The sequence below is a fragment of the Mustelus asterias genome, chromosome 26, assembly GCF_964213995.1.
Source record: "Mustelus asterias chromosome 26, sMusAst1.hap1.1, whole genome shotgun sequence".
NCBI lineage: Eukaryota > Metazoa > Chordata > Chondrichthyes > Carcharhiniformes > Triakidae > Mustelus > Mustelus asterias.
In genome coordinates, this window is record NC_135826.1 from 41487458 (window position 1) to 41511427 (window position 23970).

A 23970-nucleotide genomic window follows, 5' to 3' on the forward strand; every position below is an offset into this window, starting at 1 on the left:
ACAATGGACTCATTTCCCCCACCATTCTTTTCCATTGGACACTCACCCCGTCCCCCTTCACTCCCATTGGATACAACAGACCCATTTCCCTTCCTATTCACTCCCACTGTCTAGAATTCCAACAGAACAATTTTCTTTTTACTTACTTCCATTGGGAAACACCAATCCATCCACCACAAGCATTCACGGCCTTTGATTCTCAATGTTCTGAGAATTGTCAAGATTCTGTCCCACCACAGCCGTGGGTTTCTGATGTTCTGTTGGTGAGATGTTGCTTTGCGAGCTGTTACCTGTTTCTTGCTGAGTTACTGACTGGCTATTAATGAGCGCAGGGTCCCGAGAGCTTGTGTTTGCCGGTTTATACCTGTGACCCCCTGGACCAAGCAACAACAGCTTGCTGTTAACTGAAATGGCTGCAGGAACAGTCAATGTGGGAGAAATGAAAATGTGTTTTCTGCAGCAGGTCGGAATGAAAGGAATCCGGCCGCTTTGAGGGTTGGTTGAGCAGGAGGAGATTGCAGGAGTGATTTGAACGTGCGAATGTGCATTTTAAATTCCAGTTTCTGGATTGGGAGTTAATGTACATCAGTGAGCACAGTGCTGAGGGGGGAACTAAAAAGTTTTCTTCAAAAACGTTTTTAAAGCTTTTTAAAGTTTAGTGTCACAAGTAGGCTTACATTCACACTCTAGTGAAGTTACTGTGAAAATCTCCTAGTCCTCACCCTCTGGCACCTGTTTGGGTACAGTGGGGAAGAATTTAGCATGGCCAATGCACTTAACCAGCATGCCTTTCAGACTGTGGGAGGAAACCAGAGAACCCGGAGGAAACCCACACAGACACGGGGAGAATGTGCAGACTCCACACAGACAGTGACCCAAGCCAGGAATTGAACCTGGGTCCCTGACACTGTGAGGCAGCAGTGCTCACCACTGCGGGAATTGAGTTAAGATGCAGGAAGCAAAGTTCTGCATGAGTGCACCTATAGTATTGACAACATTGAGTCTTACTTGACGAAGTTTGACTAACCTGCACTCTCCAGATAGTAACTATACTCATCTCTGCTGAACATTCCTGACAAGGACAAGGGCAGCAGATACTTGGGAATACTGCCACCTGCAACTTCCCGTCCAAGTCACTCACCATCCTGACTTGGAAACATATCGCTTTTCCTTCACAGTCACTGGTCAAAATCCTGGAATTCCCTCCCTAACGGCATTGTGGGTCAACCCATGGACTGCAGCGATTCAAGAAGGCAGCTCACCACCACCTTCTCAAGGGCAACTAGGGATGGGCAATAAATGCTGGCCAGCCAGCGACACCCATGTTCCATGAATGAATAAAAAAAATCTTCTCCATTTCCCAATCTCCACAATGCCCATCCAGTCAGTTGCTACAAAAGAAGGAAAGATCTGTAATTCCATCGAATCTTTCCAAACATTCGTATTTTTCAAATTAGTTTGCAACTACTGAAGTTCTTTTTAAATGAACTCACTGTTGAAATATTGGATAAAGGCAAAATACTGTGGATGCTGGAGTCTGGAACAAAAACAGAAAATGCTGGAAAAGATCAGCAGGTCTGACCACTGTCACCCTTTCCAGCATTTTCTGTTTTTGTTGTAATATTGGAACCTGGCGGTAAAGTTGTGCACAGCAAGCCCCAGGAAGCGTAAAGGAGAACATGCCCCTGTCTACATCAATGGGGACGAAGTAGAAAGGGTCGAGAGCTTCAGGTTTTTAGGTGTCCAGATCACCAACAACCTGTCCTGGTTCTCTCTCTCTCTCTCTCTCTCTCTCTCCCCCCGCCCCCCACCCGACACTATACTTAAGAAATGCCGACACTATAGTTAAGAACATCTCTACTCTTTCAGAAGACTAAGGAAATTTGGCATGTCAGCTACGACTCTCACCAACTTTTACAGATGCACCATAGAAAGCATTCTTTCTGGTTGTATCACAGCTTGGTATGACTCCTGTTCTGCCCAAGACCGCAAGGGACTACAAAAGGTCGTGAATGTAGCCCAATCCATCACGCAAACCAGCCTCCCATCCCCATTGATTCTGTCTACACTTCCCGCCGCCTCGGCAAAGCAGCCAGCATAATTAAGGACCCCACGCACCCCAGACATTCTCTCTTCCACCTTCTTCCTTCAGGAAAAAGATACAAAAGTCTGAGGTCACATACCAACCGACTCAAGAACAGCTTCTTCCCTGCTGCTGTCAGACTTTTGAATGGACTTACCTTGCATTGAGTTGATCTTTCTCTACACCCTGGCTATGACTGTAACACTACATTCTGCACTCTCTCCTTTCCTTCTCTATGAACGGTATGTTTTGTCTGTAAAGCGCGCAAGAAACAATACTTTTCACTGTATGTTAATACATGTGACAATAATAAATCAAATCAAAAATCCCACAAACAGCAATTTCACAATGACCAAATCACCTGCTTTAGTAATGTTAGTTGTGGATAAATATTGGCCAAGACACTGGGGAGAACCCCCCCCCCCCGATCTCTGAATATAGATGTGGGATCTTTATCATCCAGCACCCATCCGAGAGGGCTGACGTGTCTTATCCAAAAGACATTTCTGCAACAGCGCAGCACTCCTTGGCACTTCAGACAAGCATTGTTAAACCCCTTGTTTTGCACTGGGAGTAGGAACGTTCTGTCTCAAGAAGGTCAGAGGTGAGCATGGGACCAACCGAGCCAAGACCGACCACCACTGATCACCAGTCTGAAACTCCACCCTCTTACCTCAGAAGGAAATAGCTTTGGGATGATTTTCAGCCTGTGTTCTCTGTCAGAGAGAACGGCAGTGCAGGTGGAAAATCCCGCAAAAATCGGAAAACAGGATTCTCGCCGACAAGACCGTGTTTTCCGATTTTCCACACTCCTCATCGGCAATGCAACAAAGTTCATGCCCAGAAAGGGTGGGGAACCTCACTTAAATACATTTTCATAAGTTTTAATACACTAATTGAGCTCCCTACCACATGATCCGCCCTCAATGAATATTCATGTCGGTGAGGTTTACAACAGCTCTTGAAAAACAGGATTCAGTCGAAGGGGGGGTCAAGGAGTGGGGCTGATTCGAGACCAAAAAGGGCATTAACACATAGGGCGGAATTTTACAGGCACATCCACCCGAGTTTCGTAACATCCCGCCCGAGGCCAATGGAGAATGCGGTTCTCCGAACCTCGCCCGCCCCCGGAATTGGGGCAGGCGTGCTGGTAAAATTCCGACCATGGAGTCAGGGGCATAACTGAGTTATTTAATGAAGACTTTGTATCTGTCTTCTCCATGGAAGAAGATGCTGTCCAGGCCATTGGAAAAGAGGGAGGCAGTGGCATAGTGGTATTGTCGCTGGACTAGTAATCCAGAGACCCAGGGTAATGTTCTGGGGACCCGGGTTCGATTCCTACCACGGCAGATGGTGAAATTTGAATTCAATAAAAAAAAATATCTGGAAGTAAGAATCTACTGATGACCATGAAACCATTGTCGATTGTTGTAAAAACCCATCTGGTTCACTAATGTCCTTTAGGGAAGGAAATCTGCCGTCCTTACCTGGTCTGGCCTACATGTGACTCCAGACTCTCAGCAATGTCGTTGACTCTTAATTGCCCTCTGAAATGGCCCTAGCCAGTCATTCAGTTCAAGGGGCAATTAAGGACGGGTAACAAATGCTGGCCCAGCCAGTGACGCCCACATCCATGAAAGAATTTATAAAAATTCAGACACTAGAAAGGTTTAAAACTGATACAAAGGAGACATTGTTTTAAAGTTTATTTATCCGTGTCACAAGTAGGCTTACATTAACACTGCAATGAAGTTACTGTGAAAATCCCCAAGTCGCCTCACTCCAGCAACTGTTTGGGTGCATTGAGGGAGAATTTAGCATGGCCAATGCACCTAACCAGCACGTCTTTCGGAGTGTGGGAGGAAACCAGAGCACTCGGAGGAAACCCACGCAGACACGGGGAGAACGTGCAAACTCCACGCAGACATTGAATCCAGGTCCCTGGTGCTGTGAGGCAGCCCTTGGATAGGTTATTTGTACTTAAAGTCGATAAAGCACCAGGACTGGATGAGATGCAATCAGGGATACTGATGGACGTGAGGGTGGAAATTGCAGTCAATTGGCCATAACTTTTCCGTCTTGCTCAGACTCAGGAGTGGTGCCAGAGGAGTGGAGAATCGCAAATGTTCACAAAAGGCATCTACAGACCAGTCAGTTTAACTTCCGGAGTGGGGAAACTTCTAGAAATTGTAGTTTAGGACAATATTAATAGTCACATGGATGCATGTAGGTTAATTAAGAAGAGTCTTAAAGGAAAATCATGTTTAACTTTGGGAGTTTTTTTGAGGAGGTAACAGAGAGGGTTGATGAGGGCAATGTTGTTGATGGACTACCAAAAGGGATTTGATACAGTGCCACACAACAGACTTGTGAGAAAGGTTATAGCTCATGGAATAGAAAGAATATTGGAACATGGAAACAAAATTGGTTGAGTGACAGGAAACAGAGAATAGTGGTTCATTGATGTTTTGAGGCTGGAGAAGACTAAAGAAATTTAGTATGCCCGCTACGGCTCTCACCAATTTTTACAGATGCCCCATAGAAAGCATTCTTTCTGGTTGTATCCCAGCTTGGTATGGCTCCTGCTCTGCCCAAGACCGCAAGGAACTACAAAAGGTCGTGAATGTAGCCCAATCCATCACACAAAACAGCCTCCCATCCATTGACTCTGTCTACACTTCCTGCTGCTTCAACAAAGCAGCCAGAATAATTAAGGACCCCACGCACCCCGGACATTCTCTCTTCCACCTTCTTCCGTCAGGAAAAAGATACAGAAGTCTGAGGTCACATACCAACTGACTCAAGAACAGCTTCTTCCCTGCTGCTGTCAGACTTTTGAATGGACTTACCTTGCATTAAGTTGATCTTTCTCTGCACCCTAGCTATGACTGTAACACTACATTCTGCACTCTCTCCTTTCCTTCTCTATGATCAGTATGCTTTGGCCGTATAGCGCGCAAGAAACAATACTTTTCACTGTATGTTAATACATGTGACAATAATAAATCAAATCAAATCAAAGTATGTAGTAGTGTCCCTGAGGGACACTTGCATTTGTTATGACTGGTCCCCAGATGAAATTCCCCATGTTTGTAGTTGCTGGTGAGGAGGGATGAACTGGCTCCCTTTCTTGTCTCAACCCCTCGGTTGGTCGCAGCAATTGGACTCCCAGCATAAACACAGTGGCTACAAGAGCAGGTCAGAGGCTAGGAATACTGCGGCAAGTAACTCACCTCCTGACTCCGCAAAGCCTGCTCGCCATCTACAAGGCACAAGTCAGGAGTGTGATGGAATACTCTCCACTTGCCTGGATGGGTGCAGCTCCAACAACACTCAAGAAGCTTGACACCATCCAGAACAAAGCAGCCCGCTTGATTGGCACCACATCCACAAACATCCACTCTCTCCACCACCGCCGCTCAGTAGCAGCAGTGTGTGCCATCTACAAGATGCACTGCAGCAATTCACCAAAGATCCTTAGACAGCACCTTCCAAACCCACAACCACTTCCATCTAGAAGGACAAGGGCAGCAGATACATGGGAACACCACCACCTGCAAGTTCCCCTCCAAGCCACCCACCATCCTGACTTGGAAATATATCGGCCGTTCCTTCGCAATCGCTGGGTCAAAATCCTGGAATTCCCTTCCTAACGGCATTGTGGGTCAACCCACGGAACATGGACTGCAGCGATTCAAGAAGGCAGCTCACCACCACCTTCTCAAGGGCAACTAGGGATGGGCAAGAAATGCTGGCCAGCCAGCGACGCCCATGTCCCACGATTGAATTTTTAAAAATCCCATCAAGGTATATCACAACAGTACACATTGCTGCCATTGTGTGTCAGTTATGGAGGGAGTGAATGTTTAAGGTAACATATGTAACAGCCTTGTCCTGAATGATGTTGTGCTTTCTGAATATCAACGTTGTATCTATGTTTGATATTTCTGTGTTGAACCTGATGATGTTCAGATTTCCCAAGCATGAAAGCATATGTTAGTTCCAGAAGGCGTATTGCTAAACAATGAGGTTTTGCATGTCACAAACTATAATTTATCTGGAATGCACTGAGCAACTCTAACCAAATTATCAGTTACGACATTTCTTGCACAGGCACCAACCCTGGCTCAATTGGTAACATTCTCTGTAATCTCAGTCGATGCTTTTTCCTCCTGTCCTCTGCAGACCAAAGCTGCCAAATTCCCTTCTCCTTGTGTAGAATCCCAATAGGCCAACAATAATCACATCCCGTAACAGAATTAAAAAACAATCCCCTCCCATTCCGGTCCTTGGGACGTGTGTTGCTGAAGGCACAATTGTCAATGGTGATGTGAAGGCATTGGAATTGCTTTGGAGGCCACAGAGTTACTGGAAATTTAAAAAAAGCTCACACTTAGAGCAGAGACAGTGATACTGTCACTGGATTAGTAATCCAGAGGCCCAGGCCAATGCCCTAGGAACATGGGTTCAAATCCCACCATGGCTGGTGGAATTTAAGTTCAATTAATCAATTAGGGGGCATAAGTCTAAGGTGCGAGGGACAAGGTTTAAAGGAAATGTACGAGGCAAGTTTTTTACACAGAGGGTGCTGGGTGCCTGGAACTTGTTGCGAGGGGAGGTAGTGGAAGCAGATACGATAGTGACTTTTAAGGGGCGTCTTGACAAATACATGAATAGGATGGGAGTAGAGGGATATGGTCCCCGGAAGGGTAGGGGGTTTTCGTTCAGTCGGGGCAGCATGGTTGGTGCATGCTTGGAGGGCCGAAGGGCCTGTTCCTGTGCTGTAATTTTCTTGTTCTTTGTTAATAAATCTAGAATAGAAAACTAGTCTCAGTGATAATGACCATCAAACTACCTTTAGTGTTGTAAAAACCCATCTGGTTCACTAATGTCCTTTAGGGAGAAAAAATTGCCATCCTTATCTGGTCTGGCCTACATGTGACTCCAGACCCACAGTAATGTGGTTGACTCTTAACCGCCCTCTGAAATGGCCAAGCGAGACACTCAGTTCAAGAACAAATGCTGGCCTTGCCAACCCACATCTCATGAAAAGATAAATACCGCCTTGGTCACAGTAAACCACCCAAGGTGCCACACCACAGGAGATATTAGGACAGGTTACCAAAGGTCAAAAAGGCAGATTTTATGGAGCATTTTAAAGGAGCAGTGAGGCTTTGAGAGGGAATTACAGAACGTAGTGTCCAGAGTTTAACGGCTGAAGGTACAGCCCGGAAGGTGCAGCGATAGATGCTGTGTAAGTGGCAGAGATCTTGAAGGGTTGTATGGCTGGAGGGGGTTACAGAGGTGGGAAAAGGTAAGGTAATGGAGTGATTGAGCGTAAAGATGAGAATTTTAAAATGAATTAAAACCATTACTGCTAGGGTCACGGCAACCTAAATGTCACAAGGTAAGAACATAATTATATGGGAACTAGAAGAAGATATTCAGCACTTTGAGTCAGTTCTTCGACTCAAACAAATCGTGGTCGATCAGGATTGGGTCTGTTGTTGAATAATTAATGATTGATCGCAATGATTAGTCAACATTCTGACAGCTTTTTTGCAACCTCAGGATGTCCCAAAGCAGTTTACAACTGTTACAATGGCCACGGGAGATCGGCAATAGGTCTCCTTGTGGGCCTCATAGAATACGAGCTCCCTGATTAGGCGAGTGGAGGCTCGTACAATGGGAAAAAAGCAGCGGGGTGTTTAAAACCAGCTGGCTCCACTCAGGCCGGCAATCGAATGACTCAGGACTGACCTGCCCTCTGCAGCCACTGAGTGGCACTTTGAGTGCACTGTAAACAAAGGGTGATGGTGGCGGAAGCCTGGCCTCGGTCAGGTTATTGCCGCATCCAATTAGATGCATTTGAAGTGTAGTCACTTTTGTAATTCAAGAAACTTGACAGACAATTTTCACACAGCAAACTCCCGCAGAGAACAATACAATAATGACTGGAAGGTCTAATACGGATGGGAAATGTACAGTAAATGGCAGAACCCTTAGGAATATTGATAGGCAGAGGGATCTGAGTGTACAGGTACACAGGTAACTGAAAGTGGCAATGCAGGTGGAGAAGGTAGTCAAGAAGGCATATGGCATGCTTGCCTTCATCAGCCGGGGCATTGAATTTTAAAATTGGCAAATCACATTGCAGCCTTATAGAACCTTAGTTAGGCCGCACTTGGAATATAGTGTTCAATTCTGGTCGCCACATTAGCAGAAGGATGTGGAGGCTTTGGAGAGGGTATCCAAAAGATTTACCAGGATGTTGCCTGGTATGAGGAGAGCATTAGCTATGAGGAGAGGTTGGAGAAACTCAGTTTGTTCTCAGTGGAATGACAGAGGTTAAGGGGTGACCTGATAGAAGTCTACAAGATTATGAGGGGCATGGACAGAAGCTTTTTCCCAGGGTGGAAGAGTCAATTACTAGGGGGCATAGGTTTAAGGTGTGAGGGGCAAGATTTAAAGGAGATGTACGAGGCAAGTTGTTTACACAGAGGGTGGTGGGTGCCTGGAACTCGTGGCCGGAGGAGGTAGTGGAAGCAGATATGATAGTGACTTTTAAGGAACGTCTTGACAAATACATGAATAGGATGGGAATAGAGGGATATGGTCCCCGGAAAGGTAGGAAGTTTTAGTTCAGTCGGGCAGCATGGTCGGTGCAGGCTTGGAAGGCTGAAGGGCCTGTTCCTGTGCTGTAATTTTCTTTGTTCTTTGTTCTATATTGTAATCAGTTTTAGAAATGTTGGTTCAGTCCAGGACACTGAAGACAAAGATACTTGAAATAATGCCCAATTGAGAGAATAGATACAGATGTGGTTTGCCATCTCAACCAAAAGATGGTACTTCTGACAGTGCAGCATTCCCTCAGTGCTGCTTTGGGAATGTCAGCCTGGAATACGTACTGAAGCTGGAACCCACAATCCAGCGAGGAAGAACAGAGTGTTCCACCCACTGAGTTGCAACTGACGGACATTATTGTGAGACCAGGTGAAGATTTCCCTTTCAGTATGTGCAGGGACAATCAGAAACAATAGCAACGGAACCCAGTGTTCACACACTCAGAACAATCCCAGAGCCTCAGTGTGGGAGAATGGGGGCAGTGGAGGCGGGGCAGCGGAAACTCACAAAAGAGGCTTTTGTCAGAATGTCATTTAACGCACATTTTGTAAGTAGTTGGAATGTATCAGCAAGAGTTAATTGGAAACACATGTTATAAATAACAGGAGTTGCGGAGGCAGCCAGCTCGCTTCCTTATTTAGTCCGGCATCTCCGAAGGATGGAGCTAAGCCAAGCATTCCAGCTGAAATCATGGAACTGGCATTGGCTTCAAAGGCTCCCGGAAAACCCGGAATTTTATATCTAATTAACATCAGGCTGGCATGCTAACTACATATCGGAACGTGACTGGTACATGGAAAAATTAATGTACCAGAAGTATGTGATGGTCAGCATTATCTACGTGCCTGTATGATAGGAGATTCACAAACAGTGAAATCAGAGGATAATGTGTTCTGATGATTTACCTGTCTGAATAATTGCAGACTACTGTAACTGCTTATTAAGGAGCCCCGAGACATCGGGAATACTGCACAGTGAATTGGTTCCTGCTCTACCTGGACCCTGCCAGCTCCAACCTGCACAAATTCATTTTCATCTTCAGAATTGATTGCATGTTCATTTGGAGAGCTTGTAATGAATTTGATAATGTCAGGTAATTAATGCCATCACTGATCACTGACAGAGCAGCTACAGCTCTGGTTAGAGAGTAAAACTCACTGACCCCATCAAACACTTGCAGGACAGGTACAGCACGGGGTTATATACAGAGTAAAGCTCCCTCTACACTGTCCCCATCAAACATTCCCAGGACAGGTACAGCATGGGGTTAGATACAGAGTAAAGCTCCCTCTACACTGTCCCCCATCAAACACTCCCAGGACAGGTACAGCACGGGGTTAGATACAGAGTAAAGCTCCCTCTACACTGTCCCCATCAAACATTCCCAGGACAGGTACAGCACGGGGTTAGATACAGAGTAAAGCTCCCTCTACACTGTCCCCCATCAAACACTGCCAGGACAGGTGCAGCCCAGTGTTAGATACATTACTCCGGATACATGAATGTCCCCATCAGACATTCCCAGGACAAGAACAACACAGGATTAGATACAGAGTAAAGCTCCCTCTACACTGTCCCCCATCAAACACTCCCAGGACAGGTACAGCCCGGTGTTAGATACAGAGTAAAGCTCCCTCTACACTGTCCCCCATCAAACACTCCCAGGACAGGTACAGCATGGGGTTAGATACAGAGTAAAGCTCCCTCCACACAGTCCCCATCAGACATTCCCAGGACAAGTACAACACAGGATTAGATACAGAGTAAAGCTCCCTCTACACTGTCCCCATCAAAAACTCCCAGGACAGGTACAGCACGGGGTTAGATACAGAGTAAAGCTCCCTCTACACTGTCCCCATCAAAAACTCCCAGGACAGGTACAGCACGGGGTTAGATACAGAGTAAAACTCCCTCTACACTGTCCCCATCAAACACTCCCAGGACAGGTACAGCACGGGGTTAGATACAGAGTAAAGCTCCCTCTACACTGTCCCCATCAAACACTCCCATGAGAGGTACAGCACGGGGTTAGATACAGAGTAAAACTCCCTCCACACTGTCCCCCATCAAACACTCCCAGGTGTTGGGCTTGAACATCATTGACAACTAAATGAAAGTGAAGGTGGAAAGATTAAAACAATGAAATGACTTCAGAAGCAATTGAATGATGCCATTGTGAGGTGTGGGTTAGCACTGCTCCGGAGTAATGGGTGCATCATCACTAAATGTCCTGTGAGTTTGCAGTGTGGAGGGACAGATATCCCTTCACCGGGAGGGAAGAAATGATTCTTAAATTGAGTGGTGGGTGAACCAACCCCATAGTCTGGTCTGCCCATCCCCTCCACTCGTAGGACTGTGTTCATGGATGTCATTGTGAAATAATGAAAGCAAGAAGCATGGTCGTTGGTGGGGGATGTGAGGGGGGGCGGGGGGAGGTGGTGTGGTGGATGTAGAGTGATTTACAACCACTTGCATTTATATAGCACCGTTAAAGCAGTGAACCATCCCAAGGCTCTTCAATGAAGCCATTAGCAAAGACAGTTTATCAATGGATAAAGATATAGGTTTTACAGAACATTGTGAAGGCAGAGAGGTTTAAAGGGGGGGATTTTCAGAGCTTTGGCCCCCGGCAGCTGATTGCACTGTCACCAATGGTGGAAGGATGGAAATGAAACAATGGAAATATACAGAAAAAGTATTTGTACAGCTGTTCAGAGCAAGGAACTGACATGAAAGCTAAAAGGGGAGAAATGAATCCTGGTGGCGATGAGCTTGGACAAAGTTAAACAACAGGATTAACTGAGCAATCTGAAAGGGCAAATGAAAGAACCACTCGGAAACCAAAATATAAATGAAAACTACCAGTGTGTCTCACAGCGGAGACAGAGAGAGAAACAGAGACAAAGAGAGACAAAGAGAGAGAGAGAGAGACAGAGACAGAGAGAGACAAAGAGAGAGAGAGACGGAGAGAGACAGGGAGAGCGAGACAGAGACGGAGAGACAGAGGGAGAGACAGACAGACAGAGAGAGAGAGCTTGAATTTGAACATTGACTCTCACAAACACTGGACCATCCCAAAGCACTGTACAGCCAATATCATTCTCCTGAAATTCAGTCGCATTTCCAATGTAGGAAACGCAGCAGCCAATTTGCGCACAGCAAGATCCCACAAATATTAACTAGCAGATAATCTGTTTTAGTGATTCTTCCTTGAGGAATAAATGCTGACCAGGTCACCGGGGAGAATGCTCCTGCAGTTCATGGAAACTTACAGCACAGAAAGAGGCCACTCAGCCCCTCATGTCTGTGTGACATTTTGATGGAGCAATGGAATTTGCCCCACTGCCCTTCCAGTATTTTTCCAATTTCCTTGTGAAAGTCACTATTAAATGTGCTTCCACCATCTTTTCAGGCAGTGTATTCCAGATCACAACACCTTGCTGGGTAAAAGTTTCCCCATGTTGCTTCTGACCCTGATTGCTTTTTAACAGAAAATGTGTCCTGTCACCCTCAATAATTTGTGTACTTACAACCCCAGGTTCCTCTGTTCTTGCATCGCCTTTAAAATTCTACCATTTAGTTCATAATGTCACCCCTCAGACATCCCATCAAGATACATCACTCCACCCTTCTCTTTGTTAGGTTTCATTCATCACATCTCATAGAATCCCTACAGTGCAGAAGGAGGCCATTCAGCCCATTGAGTCTGCACCGACTCTCCAATAGAGCATCCCACCCAGATCCTATCTGTGCAATCCCACGTATTTACCGCGCAATTTCCCTCAATGAGACACTAAGGGCCAATTTAGCATGGCCAATCCACCTTCGTCAGAATGACAAAGGGCCATTCTGACTCGAAATGTTGCCTCTATTCTCTCTGCACGGATGCTGAGATTTTCCAGCATTTTCTGTTTCTGCACCTAATCTACACATCTTTGGATACTGAAGGGCAATTTAGCACGGCCATTCCCCCTAACCTGGACATATTCGGAGTGTGGGAGGAAATCAGAGCACCCGGAGGAAACCCACGTAGACACGGGGAGAAAGTGCAAACTCCGCACAGACAGTGACCCAAGCCGGGAATCGAACCCGGGTCCCTGGCGCTGTGAGGCAGCAGTGCTAAACATGTCTGTCGATTTTTACCAGTTTGTTCTACTGAAGACTATTGCTCATTGTTCTTGTAGTTGTTCCATGGGATTTTTCACATCCACCTGAGAGTGAAGAACGGATCTTGATGTAAAATCTCAACAGAAAGTTGGCAATTTCAGTAGTGCGTCACTCTTTCCTGCAGCACTACACTGGGAATGTCAGCCTGGATATTGTACTCATGTTGGACTGGGGGCTTGAACCCATAATCTTTTGTCTCTGAGATGAGGAGGTTACTTACTGACCCATGACACCTTCAGATTTTTCTTTTGGACACTTGCATATGTGCTGTCCATTAAGAAATGTCACAACGCCAAGTTAAAGTCCAACAGGTTTATTTGGTAGCACAAGCTTTCGGAGGGCTGCTCCTTCATCAGGTGATGAAGGAGCAGCACTCTGAAAGCTCATGCTACCAAATAAACCTGTTGGACTTTAACCTGGTGTTGTGAGACTTCTTACTGTGCTTACACCAGTCCACGGGCACTTATTAAGAATAGTGGTAAAGGAATTAGTTGCAGTGCACAAAGGTCCATAGACCATATAACGAGCAAGTTAGACAAAGGAGAGCCAGTGGATGTTATCTACTTGGATTTCCAGAAGGCCTTTGACAAAGTGTCATATAGGAGGCTGCTGAGTAAGAGCCAATGGTGTTAGAGGCAAGGTACTAGCATGGATAGAAGATTGGCTGACTGGCAGAAAGCAGAGAGTGGGGATAAAGGGGTCCTTTTCAGGATGGCAGCGAGTGACTAGTGGAGTTCTGCAGGGGTCAGTGTTGGAACCACAACTTTTCACTTTATACATCAATAATCTAGATGAAGGAACTGAGGGCAATATGGCTAAGTTTGCAGATGATACAAAGATAGGTGGAGGAACAAGTAGTACTGAGAAGGTGGGGAGGATGCAGAAGGATTTGGATAGAACAAAGAACAAAGGAAATTACAGCATAGGAACAGGCTCTTCGGCCCTCCAAGCCTGTACCAGCCATGCTGCCCAACTTAACTAAAACATCCTACCCTTCCAGGGACCATATCCCTCTGTTCTCATCCTATTCATGTATTAGTCAAGACCACCCTTAAAGGTCATCATTGTATTGTATCTGCTTCCACTACCTCTCCCGGCGGTGAGCTCCAGGCACCCGCCATCTTCTGTGTAAAAAACTTGCCTCGTACATCTCCTTTAAACCTTGCCCTTCGCACCGTAAACCTATGCCCCCTCCTAATTGACTCTTCCACCCTGCGTAAAAGCTTTTGACTATCCATTCTGTCCATGCTCCTCATAATCTTGTAGATTTCTATCAGGTCTCCCCTCAACCTCCGTCGTTCAGTGAGAACAAACCAAGTTTCTCCAACGTCTACTCATAGACCATCCTGGTAAATGTTTTCTGTACCCTCTCCAAAGCCTCCACATCCTTCTGGTAGTGTGGCAACCAGAATTGAACACTATATTCCAAGTGCAGCCTAACCAAAGCTGCAACATGACTTGCCAATTTTTAAACTCAATGCCCCGGCCAATGAAGTCAAGCATGCCGTATGCCTTCTTGGAGTCTGTCAGTTGAAGGGTTGTATTGATTCGAGACAGGTTAGAAGAGTGGGCAAAGAAGTGGCAGATAGAATACAATGTGCGAGGTTAAGCATTTTGGTAGGAAGAATAGGGGCATAAACTATTTTCTAAATGGGGAGATAATTCAGAAACCTGAAGCGCAAAGGGACTTGGGAGTTCTAGTTCAGGATTCTATTAAGGTTAACGTGCAGGTAGAGTTGGCAGTTAGGAAGGCAAATGCAATGTGAGCATTCATTTTGAGAGGACTAGAGTACACACTGCAGGGATGTACTGCTGAGGCTGTATAAGGCTCTGGTCAGGCCATGATTGGAATATTGCGAGCAATTTTGGGCCCAGTATCTAAGGAAGGATGTGCTGGCCTTGGAGAGGGTCCAGAGGAGGTTCACGAGAATGATTCCTGGAATGAAAAGCTTGATGTTAGAGGAGCATCTGGGTCTGTACTCGATGGAATTTAGAAGGGTGAGGGGGGATCTCATTGAAACTTACAGAATAGTGAAAGGCCTGGATAGAGTGGACATGGGGAAGATGTCTCCATTAGTTGGAGAGAGTAGGATCTGAGGGGCACAGCCTCAGAGTAAAGGGACGACACTTTAGAACTGGGAATTTCTTCAGCCAGAGGGTGGTGAATCTACGGAATTCATTGCCACAGAAGGCTGTGGAGGCCAGGTCATTGAGTGTATTTCAGACAGAGATAGATAGGTTCTTGATTGGTAAAGGGATCAAAGGTTATGGGGAAAGGGCAGGAGAATAGGGTTGAGAAATTTATCAGCCGTGATTGAATGGTGGAGCAAACTCGATGGGCCGAATGGCCTAATTCTGCTCCTATATCTTATGGTCTTATGGGCATCTCCCACCATTAGAGAGGGACAATTGGTTATATATAGTTTGAGGGGCGCCATTCCACAAACATGGGACAAAGCATGGAGGTATAAACTATGGCAGCTGGTCCAGAGATTGAAATTGCCCCATTAGAATCATTGTGCATCACATCCTAACCATCGAACAAACCATCACACACACACACTTCTGAAATGGTTATTCCTCAACAAAAATCACATGAACAGATTATCTGATCATTTATGGGATCTTGCTGTGTATACCGCCTGGCAGGTTTCCTGCATCACACTCACGGGAGTGTGACTGTGTTGTGTTTTGGCCTGATCCGAGGATGTACAATCAAAAATCTCTCCCAAAAGCGATTAAATGAACTGTAAAAACACAGATTAACGTTAGTGCACGTTTAAAAAATAGAACTAAACCGTCTGAAACTTGAGCATTTATTGTTATCGGGGAGCTGATTTGACTAAACCTGCTGGTGTTGGTTACTCACATTTCCTTATCTGTATTGATTGTTGCCGCTCAGCAACCTGTGAACAGTCGGTGATTAATCGATAAATGAGAGAAAATTGAGGGACCGATGAATGGGTGTCGACTTTTGGCTTTGCATTATTTTACACTAAGCACCATTCCCAGCTTAGATGGCATTTGCTACCAAATAAACCTGTTGGACTTTAACCTGGTGTTGTTAAAACTCTTGCCATCAAACACTGCCAGGACAGGTACAGCATGTGGTTAGATACAGAGTAAAGCGCTCTCTACACTGTCCCCATCAAACACTCCCAGGACAGGTACAGCATGGGGTTAGATACAGAGTAAAGCTCCCTCTACACTGTCCCCATCAAACACTCCCAGGACAGGTACAGCATGGGGTTAGATACAGAGTAAAGCTCTCTCTACACTGTCCCCATCAAACACTCCCAGGACAGGTACAGCATGGGGTTAGATCACCAATAAGAGACACTCTAACCACCACCCTTTGACATTCAATGGTGTTACCATCGCTGAATCCCCCATTGTCAACATTCATGGGGTTACCATTGACCAGAAACCCAACTGGACTCACCACATAAACACACTGGCTACAAGAGCAGGTCAGAGGCTAGGAATACTGCAGTGAGTAACTCACCTCCTGACTCCCCAAAGTCTATCCACCATCTACAAGGCACAAGTCAGGAGTGTGATGGATGGGTGCAGCTCCAACAACACTCAAGAGGCTCAACACCATCCAGGACAAAGCAGCCCGCTTGATTGGCACCACATCCACAAACATCCACTCCCTCCACCACCGACGCTCAGTAGCAGCAGAGTGTACTATCTACAAGATGCACTGCAGCAATTCACCAAAGATCCTTAGACAGCACCTTCCAAACCCACGACCACTTCCATCTAGAAGGACAAGGGCAGCAGATACATGGGAACACCACCACCTGCAAGTTCCCCTCCAAGCCACTCACCATCCTGACTTGGAAATATATCGGCCGTTCCTTCGCAGTCGATGGGTCAAAATCCTGGAATTCCCTTCCTAACGGCATTGTGGGTCAACCCACGGAACATGGACTGCAGCGATTCAAGAAGGCAGCTCACCACCACCTTCTCAAGGGCAACTAGGGATGGGCAAGAAATGCTGGCCCAGCCAGCGACGCCCATGTCCCACGAATGAATTAAAAAAAGATACAGAGTAAAGCTCCCTCTACACTATTCCCATCAAACACTCCCAGGACAGGTACAGCACGGGGTTAGATACAGAGTAAAGCTCCCTCTGCACTGTCCCCATCAAACACTCCCAGGACAGGTACAGCACGGGGTTACATACAGAGTAAAGCTCCCTCTACACTATCCCCATCAAACACTCCCAGGACAGGTACAGCACGGGGTTAGATACAGAGTAAAGCTCCCTCTACACTGTCCCCCATCAAACACTCCCAGGACAGGTACTCCACGGGGTTAGATAAATTCAATATTAACTTTAAAAGGGAATTGGATAAATACTTGAGGAGGATTAACTGAGGCAACGTGTCAATATTAACTAAGGGAGTATGGCTGAAGAATTGTGGGGGTGGGGAAGAGAATTCAAAGAAAGTAATGTTGGGTAAAAGTACCATTTCATTTTTAAAGCCCGTATAATTATTGTTTTCAATCATCGAATCCTGATATCACAGCCAGTTTCCTTCCTTAGTTCTAGTTTATATGAACTAGTTTGAGTTGTTTTCTGTATGAAAGAGGCGAAAGGCAACTTGCAGATAAAGCACACGCCCCTTATTTACAGAAATTAAACATTGCTGACTATTTCAGAGATGAGTTACATTTCCCCAGTTCTCGGGTTACTCACCAATCCTGTATTCCCTGTTTGAGTTTGGGCACTCCCTTCCCTACAAGTTGTGTCACTTCTCCTGCACATTGATTTGCCAGGTGCAGAAGCTAATGGTATGTGGTTATAAGCTTTGTGACGTTACTGTGATGCTGGCACTAACACCATTGACATCAATGCTGTCTGTATTGAATGTTCCTGCGTGCCTTTGTTTTCTGTTTCTGATCATTTGTTTTGATGCAGTGAGGGAAGGGCTTTTGATTGATCCAGTCTCTGTAATCTCCTCCAGCCCTCAACCCTCCCAGATCTCTTCCCTCCTCCAAATCTGTCCCCCCTTGCATATTCACGATTTTAATCGCTCCGCCATTGGCAGCCCTGCCTTCAACTGTCTGGATCCTAATCTCTGGAATTCCCTCCCTGAACCTCTCTCACTCTCTACCTCACTCATTTAATCGGTGCCTTTGGCAGCTGACTAGAATATGAATTGTGCACCCCCCCCCCCCCCACACACACACTACTCCCCCAACCACCCATCCCACAACCGATATAATTGAGGGGCCCTAATGTCTGCTTTTAATCTCCTTGGCCGATGAAGAATGGGCCAGGCTCATTACTCATTCCAAACATGGGGGATGCAGCATTGCAGATGTTGGAATGTGGGAACTTGGGTGTACAAAGTGCTGGCTGCATTCACTAACACTCTACAATGGAAACACACTGTTTGCCATATCGGCAGTGACTGAGGTATCAATGTTTATGAATCATAACACTTCAACAAACTGCTTACATTTGCAGAGAATGGGTCACTGACTATGAGATACCCATACCCTGCAAACAAAAGGAATATGTCCAAGCCTTGCGCCTTTTTTTGAATTACCCGGGAGCTTGGGAAGACTTTAGTTCCTTGTTGCTTTCTCCATTGCATCCCCTTGGCCAATCAGAGTCAACTTGCCAATCAAGGGTAGGGGGCTTTAGTTCAGTCGGGCAGCATGGTCGGTGCAGGCTTGGAGAGCCGAAGGACCTGTTCCTGTGCTGTAATTTTCTTTATTCTTTGTTCAATCAGAACCCTGTGAATTGTTGTGATTGTTTGAAATTTGGTATTCTTGTGTTTGTCCTAATGAGTGCAAAATGAAAAGCTTTGGAAACTCATCTTTCACTTTTCAGCAATAATCAAATAAGAACATTGGAATAGGAAGAGGTCACTTAGCCTCGAAAGCCTGCTTGACTACTCAGTTAGTGTGTATCTGATCTGCTTCCATGCACCGACCTTGGCTCCACAGACTTTTTACACCCTTATCAAGCAAAATCTGTCAGTCTCAGATTTTAAATGACTAATCGTGTGAGCATTCACTGCTTCTTTTGGGGAGCGTTCTATAATTGGTGGCACAGTGGTTAGCACTGTTGCCTCACAGTGCCAGGGACCTAGGTTCGATCCCTGGCTTGGGTCACTGTCAGTGTGGAGTCTGCACATTCTTCCTGTGTCTGCGTGGGTTTCCTCCGGATGCTCTGGTTTCCTCCCACAGTCCGAAAGACATGCAGGTTAGGTGAATTGACCTGAACAGGCACCGGAGTGTGGCGACTAGGGGATTTTCACAGTAACTTCATTGCAGTGTTATAGAGTCATAGAGGTTTACAGCATGGAAACAGGCCCTTTGGCCCAACTTGTCCATGCCGCCCTTTTTTTTTGAAACGCCTAAGCTAATCCCAATTGCCCGCATTTGGCCCATATCCCCCTGTACCCATCTTACCCATGTAACTATCTAAATGCTTTTTAAAAGATAAAATTGTACCCGCCTCTACTACTACCTCTGGCAGCTTGTTCCAGACACTCACCACCCTCTGAGTGAAAAAATTGCCCCACTAAACACTTTTGTATCTCTCCCCTCTCACCTTAAATCTATGCCCTCTAGTTTTAGACTCCCCTATCTTTGGGAAAAGATATTGACTACCTCCCCCTCATTATTTTATAGACCTCTATAAGGTCACCCCACAGCCTCCTACGCTCCAGAGAAAAAAGTCCCAATCTATCCAGCCTCTCCTTATAATTCAATCCATCAAGTCCCGGTAGCATCCTAGTAAATCTTTTCTGCACTCTTTCTAGTTTAATAATATCCTTTCTCTAATAGGGTGACCAGAATTGCACACAGTATTCCAAGTGTGGCTTTACCAATGTCTTGTACAACTTTAACAAGACGTCCCAACTCCTGTATTACAGTCTGAAAGACGTGCTGGTTAGATGCATTGGTCATGCTAAATTCTCCCTCAGTGTACCTGAACAGGCGCCAGAGTATGGTGACTAGGGGTTTTCATAGTAACTTCATTGCAGTGTTAATGTAAGCCTACTTGTGACATTAATAAATAAACTTTATAGTTCTACCACCCTTATGTATGAAAAAGTGTTTCCAAACCTCTCTCTGAAATAGACTGTCTCTAATGTTAAAGTTTGTCACCTACTGCCAGCCCCTCTTTCCAACGGAGAATGTTTCTATCACTCCTGTCAACAATCCTCAGTTTAAACCATTACGTAATCTTTTATTTTCCAAAGACTACAAGCCTGGTTTATTTCATCTCTATCGTGGGTGACACGGTGGCACAGTGGTTAGCACTGCTGCTTCACAGCGCCAGGGACCCAGCTTCGATTCCCGGCTTGGGTGACTGTCTGTGTTGAGTCTGCACGCTCTCCCTGTGTCTGCGTGGGTTTTCCTCCGGGTGCTCTGGTTTCCTCCCACAGTCCGAAAGATGTGCTGGTTAGGGTGCACTGGTCATGCTAAATTCTCCCTCAGTGTACCCGAACAGGCGCCGGAGTGTGGCGACTAGGGGGTTTTCACAGTAACTTCATTGCAGTGTTAATGTAAGCCTACTTGTGACACTAATAAATAAACTAAATTAAACATAATGTAATCTTGGAGTTTTGGTGTGAAGATATTGCAGCTTCAGTGAAGATGGTTGCTCAGAATCTCACCCAAGAGTCCTTTCATGATGCATGAATCTAGTCAGTCATTGTCAACAGGTATGATCGGGGTGTCAATCCCACGCCCCCCAACCCAGTGCTGGCCTGATAACCGTGCTCCTCGAACATCCCAGCTGGGGTTACCTGGCTGCAGTGGGCAGGGGGTGATTGACCTTTTAAAAACAAAACAACCTACATTTCTATAGCACCTGCCATGGCCTCCAATACCCTGAAGCACTTTACAGCCAATGAAGTACTTTCCTAAAGTGTAGTCACTGTTGTCTGTTAGGAAATCTGTGCACAGCAGGATCTCACAAAAGCGATGTGATAATGGTCAGATGATCAGGGCGGCACGGTGGCACAGTGGTTAGCACTGCTGCCTCACAGCGCCAGGGATCCAGGTTCAATTCCAGTCTCTGTGTGAAGTTTGCACATTCTCCCTGTGTCTGCGTGGGTTTCCTCCGGATGCTCCAGTTTCCTCCCACAATCCAAAGGTGTGTGGGTTAGGTTGATTGGCCATGCTAAAATTGCCCTTAGTGTCCCGAGATGTATAGGTTAGGGGGTTTCGCCATGGTAAATGTGTGGGGTTATGGGGATAGGGCAGGGGAGAGGGCCTGGGTAAGATACTCTGTCACAGACTCGGTGTTGACTCAATGGGCCGAATGGTCTCTTCTGCACTGCAGAGATTCTATGATCCATTCTTGGTGCTGTTGGCAGAGAGATAAATATTTGCCCGGACCCTGGTCATTGGGTCTCCATCAAAATTGCGGGATGGAATCTATTACATCTCTGACAGAGGGTTTAAGATCCCATCCAAAAGACAGCCCCTCTGACAGTGCAGTACTCCCCCAGCGCTGCACTGGGCGCTGCTCAGCTCTCTGGACTGGGAGTTGACCTGGAGACAAGGACAGCCCACTCAGATTGAGGCTGACACTGGAGGTCAAGGTGTGACCTCCAGGCCAATCTTTCTGGCCAATCAAATAAACTAACCCAAATTAACAAGGGGCGGCTCTCAAAAGGAGGGTAACTGCCTGGAACAAAAGACAAAGTGGAAAGGAAACTTAAAACGTCAAATTAAAATGTGATTAAAGGGGTCAGTAATGCACCCCAGTCCCTGTGGTGCCCAGTGGGCACGGAAGGTGTTAACAGTGCCCTCGGACACCGCATACTCCCTCGCCAGGGACACCCGGCCATGGAATATAGCCGCAGTAGAGGGGCAGACAGTTGGGTCGGACGATCGGTGTGACCTCCAGCCCAGGTCCCTGAGGGGAAGGCAGGGGAGGTGTGAGAGTCGAGGCTGCCCGCCACCTCTTGGGATGGCTGAAAGGGTTAATACAAACCCTGTTAACAAAAGTCTGCACATTCTCCCCTCTGACATTCTTTTTCTCTTTCTGAACAAACATTCCCTTATCAGTGGGAAGCTATGGTATGGACCAAAACGCAAAAAAAACCCTCTGATGTTATATTTAGCCCCTGGAAAGGCAGAAGAGTTCATTTAGAAAATCTAAAACCACACACAATCAATCCTGTTCCCCGCTGAAATCTGTACCTATACCCCAGGGCTGTGAGCCAGCCTCTGACTGTGATTCCTCCCACAACACTGAAAAAGCAAAATTCGAGCACAACCCAGGCAGGAGTGTTTGAGACAAACTCTTGTCCAGGAAGACACAGGAGCAAATTCATTCCGCTTCTGGGTGGGGGAATTACTCATTGAGCAGTGAACAGCTCAAATAAATCCGTGAACAGCTGCGGGGGGAGGTTTGTGAAAAGGAGAGGGATTCGACTCTGTACAGAGGGGCTGATAACCAGTATCAGACTCCAAGAAGCGTGTGAACTTGTAAACGCTACCCGGATCTGGGGGGGTTGGATTGGGAGTTGCGTTTTCCTGTGAATGGCCTGATTGTTGGAGCTCAGGTGAGAATCCCGGGACGGACCATCGACTGCACAAGATTCTCAACTGCAGAAGAGTCTACAACTTCCTCCTTAGCCCCTGAATCGTGTGTCTTATCCGGAAAGGAACTTGTTAAACTGAACTCAGAATAAGAGCCTGTCCTGTATCACACTGCAGAGAAAGGGGGAAGAAACAGCCCCCCACCCCCAGGAGGAGGAAACTCAGCAAACTGGAGAAACTTCTCGCATAGACTGCTTTGGAGTTTTCTCTGCCTCGGTGCGTTTTTTATTTGGGAAGAGGAGTTGAGATTTTTTTTTGCTGGAAATACCAAGCGTGGTTGGGGCTGCGGTTTCTGGAGCTGTCCCAGGTGTGGTCCTCTCTGCTTCTCATATCCTGGAGAAATGGGCACTTGTGGAATGATTTCCGGGTGGGTGGTTTACAGCCAGGTATGAACCGTGGATAATTCCCCCAAAACTCTCACAACACCTGGACAGGCAGCTCTGCTCAGCGGCTGCTGCTGTAGTGAAGCCAGATTTGGAAAAATTCAAACTCCAGACTATCTTTAGCTACTGTTTCCACCCCCACCCCCCGACTCTCTCCCGGTGAAGTCCAGCTCCAAGAGGAAGATGTTAAATTTTGCCCAGTGGCGCCTCTGAGGACAGCGATTGCCAGGAGTTTGGGAATAGATGGATTCTCTGGGTTGGGAGCAGAAGGAGAGGCTGAGGCGGCTACAGTTCAGCCACTTCCCCAGTCGCAGACACTCGTGGATTTGGTGAGTTACTTGGGGGGGAGGGGGAGGATACAGAGAAAGCAACAGTGGCAGAAGCTGAAGGCTCTTTAAAGCTTAAACCCATATACAATCTCAGCTCTGAGCCACTGGCACAGGAGGGGGTGCAGAGAAGATTCACTAGGTTGATTCCAGAGTTGAGAGGATTGGCTTATGAGGAGAGACTAAGTAGACTGGGACTATATTCATTGGAATTTAGAAGAATGGGGAGGGAAGGAGGGGGGGGGGGATCCTACATATACAATTATGAAGGGAATAGATATGATAGAAGCAGGGAGGTTGTTTCCACTGGCAGGTAAAACTAGAACTAGGGGGGCATGGTCTCAAAATAAGAGGAAGCAGATTTAGGACTGAGTTGAGGAGGAACTTCACCACCCAAAGGGTTGTGAATCTATGGAATTCCCTGCCCATTGAAGCAGTTGAGGCTACCTCATTGAATGCTTTTAAGGCAAAGATAGATTTTTCAACAGTAAAAGAATTAAGGGTTATGGTGAGTGGGTGGGTAAGTGGAGCTGAGTCCACGAAAAGATCAGCCATGATCTTATTGAATGGCGGAGCAGGCTCGAGGGGTCAGATGGCCTACTCCTGCTCCTAGTTCTTATGTTCACTCTAACCCTGAGAGTTAGACACAAAGCACTTTATGGATCTCTCAAAGACTTCTACAGTTAGTGAATTTTCTCAACTGTACTCGTTGTTTTAATACAGGAGACTCAGTAGCCAATTTCTGAACAGCAAGATTCCACAAATAGCAGTCTGATTTCTCCCTTCATCCCCCATCTAA

General features: G+C 46.3%; 1 protein-coding gene across 7 annotated transcripts in view; it reads left to right on the top strand.

Annotated features, from left to right (window-relative positions):
* The window catches only part of LOC144479625 (3',5'-cyclic-AMP phosphodiesterase 4C-like), a 330099-nt gene that overhangs the window by 198814 nt on the left and 107315 nt on the right, over positions 1 to 23970 (top strand). Inside the window, exon 1 of one of the 7 annotated variants that reach the window (XM_078198564.1) lies at positions 22154 to 23174. The exons of 5 other annotated variants lie outside the window; for them this stretch is intronic. In XM_078198564.1, the coding sequence (XP_078054690.1) occupies positions 23089 to 23174 (86 nt within the window). In that variant the 5' untranslated portion in view covers positions 22154 to 23088. Of the gene's footprint in view, positions 1 to 22153; positions 23175 to 23970 lie in introns of those variants that run through there. One more of the 7 variants, XM_078198562.1, reaches the window with a different exon arrangement.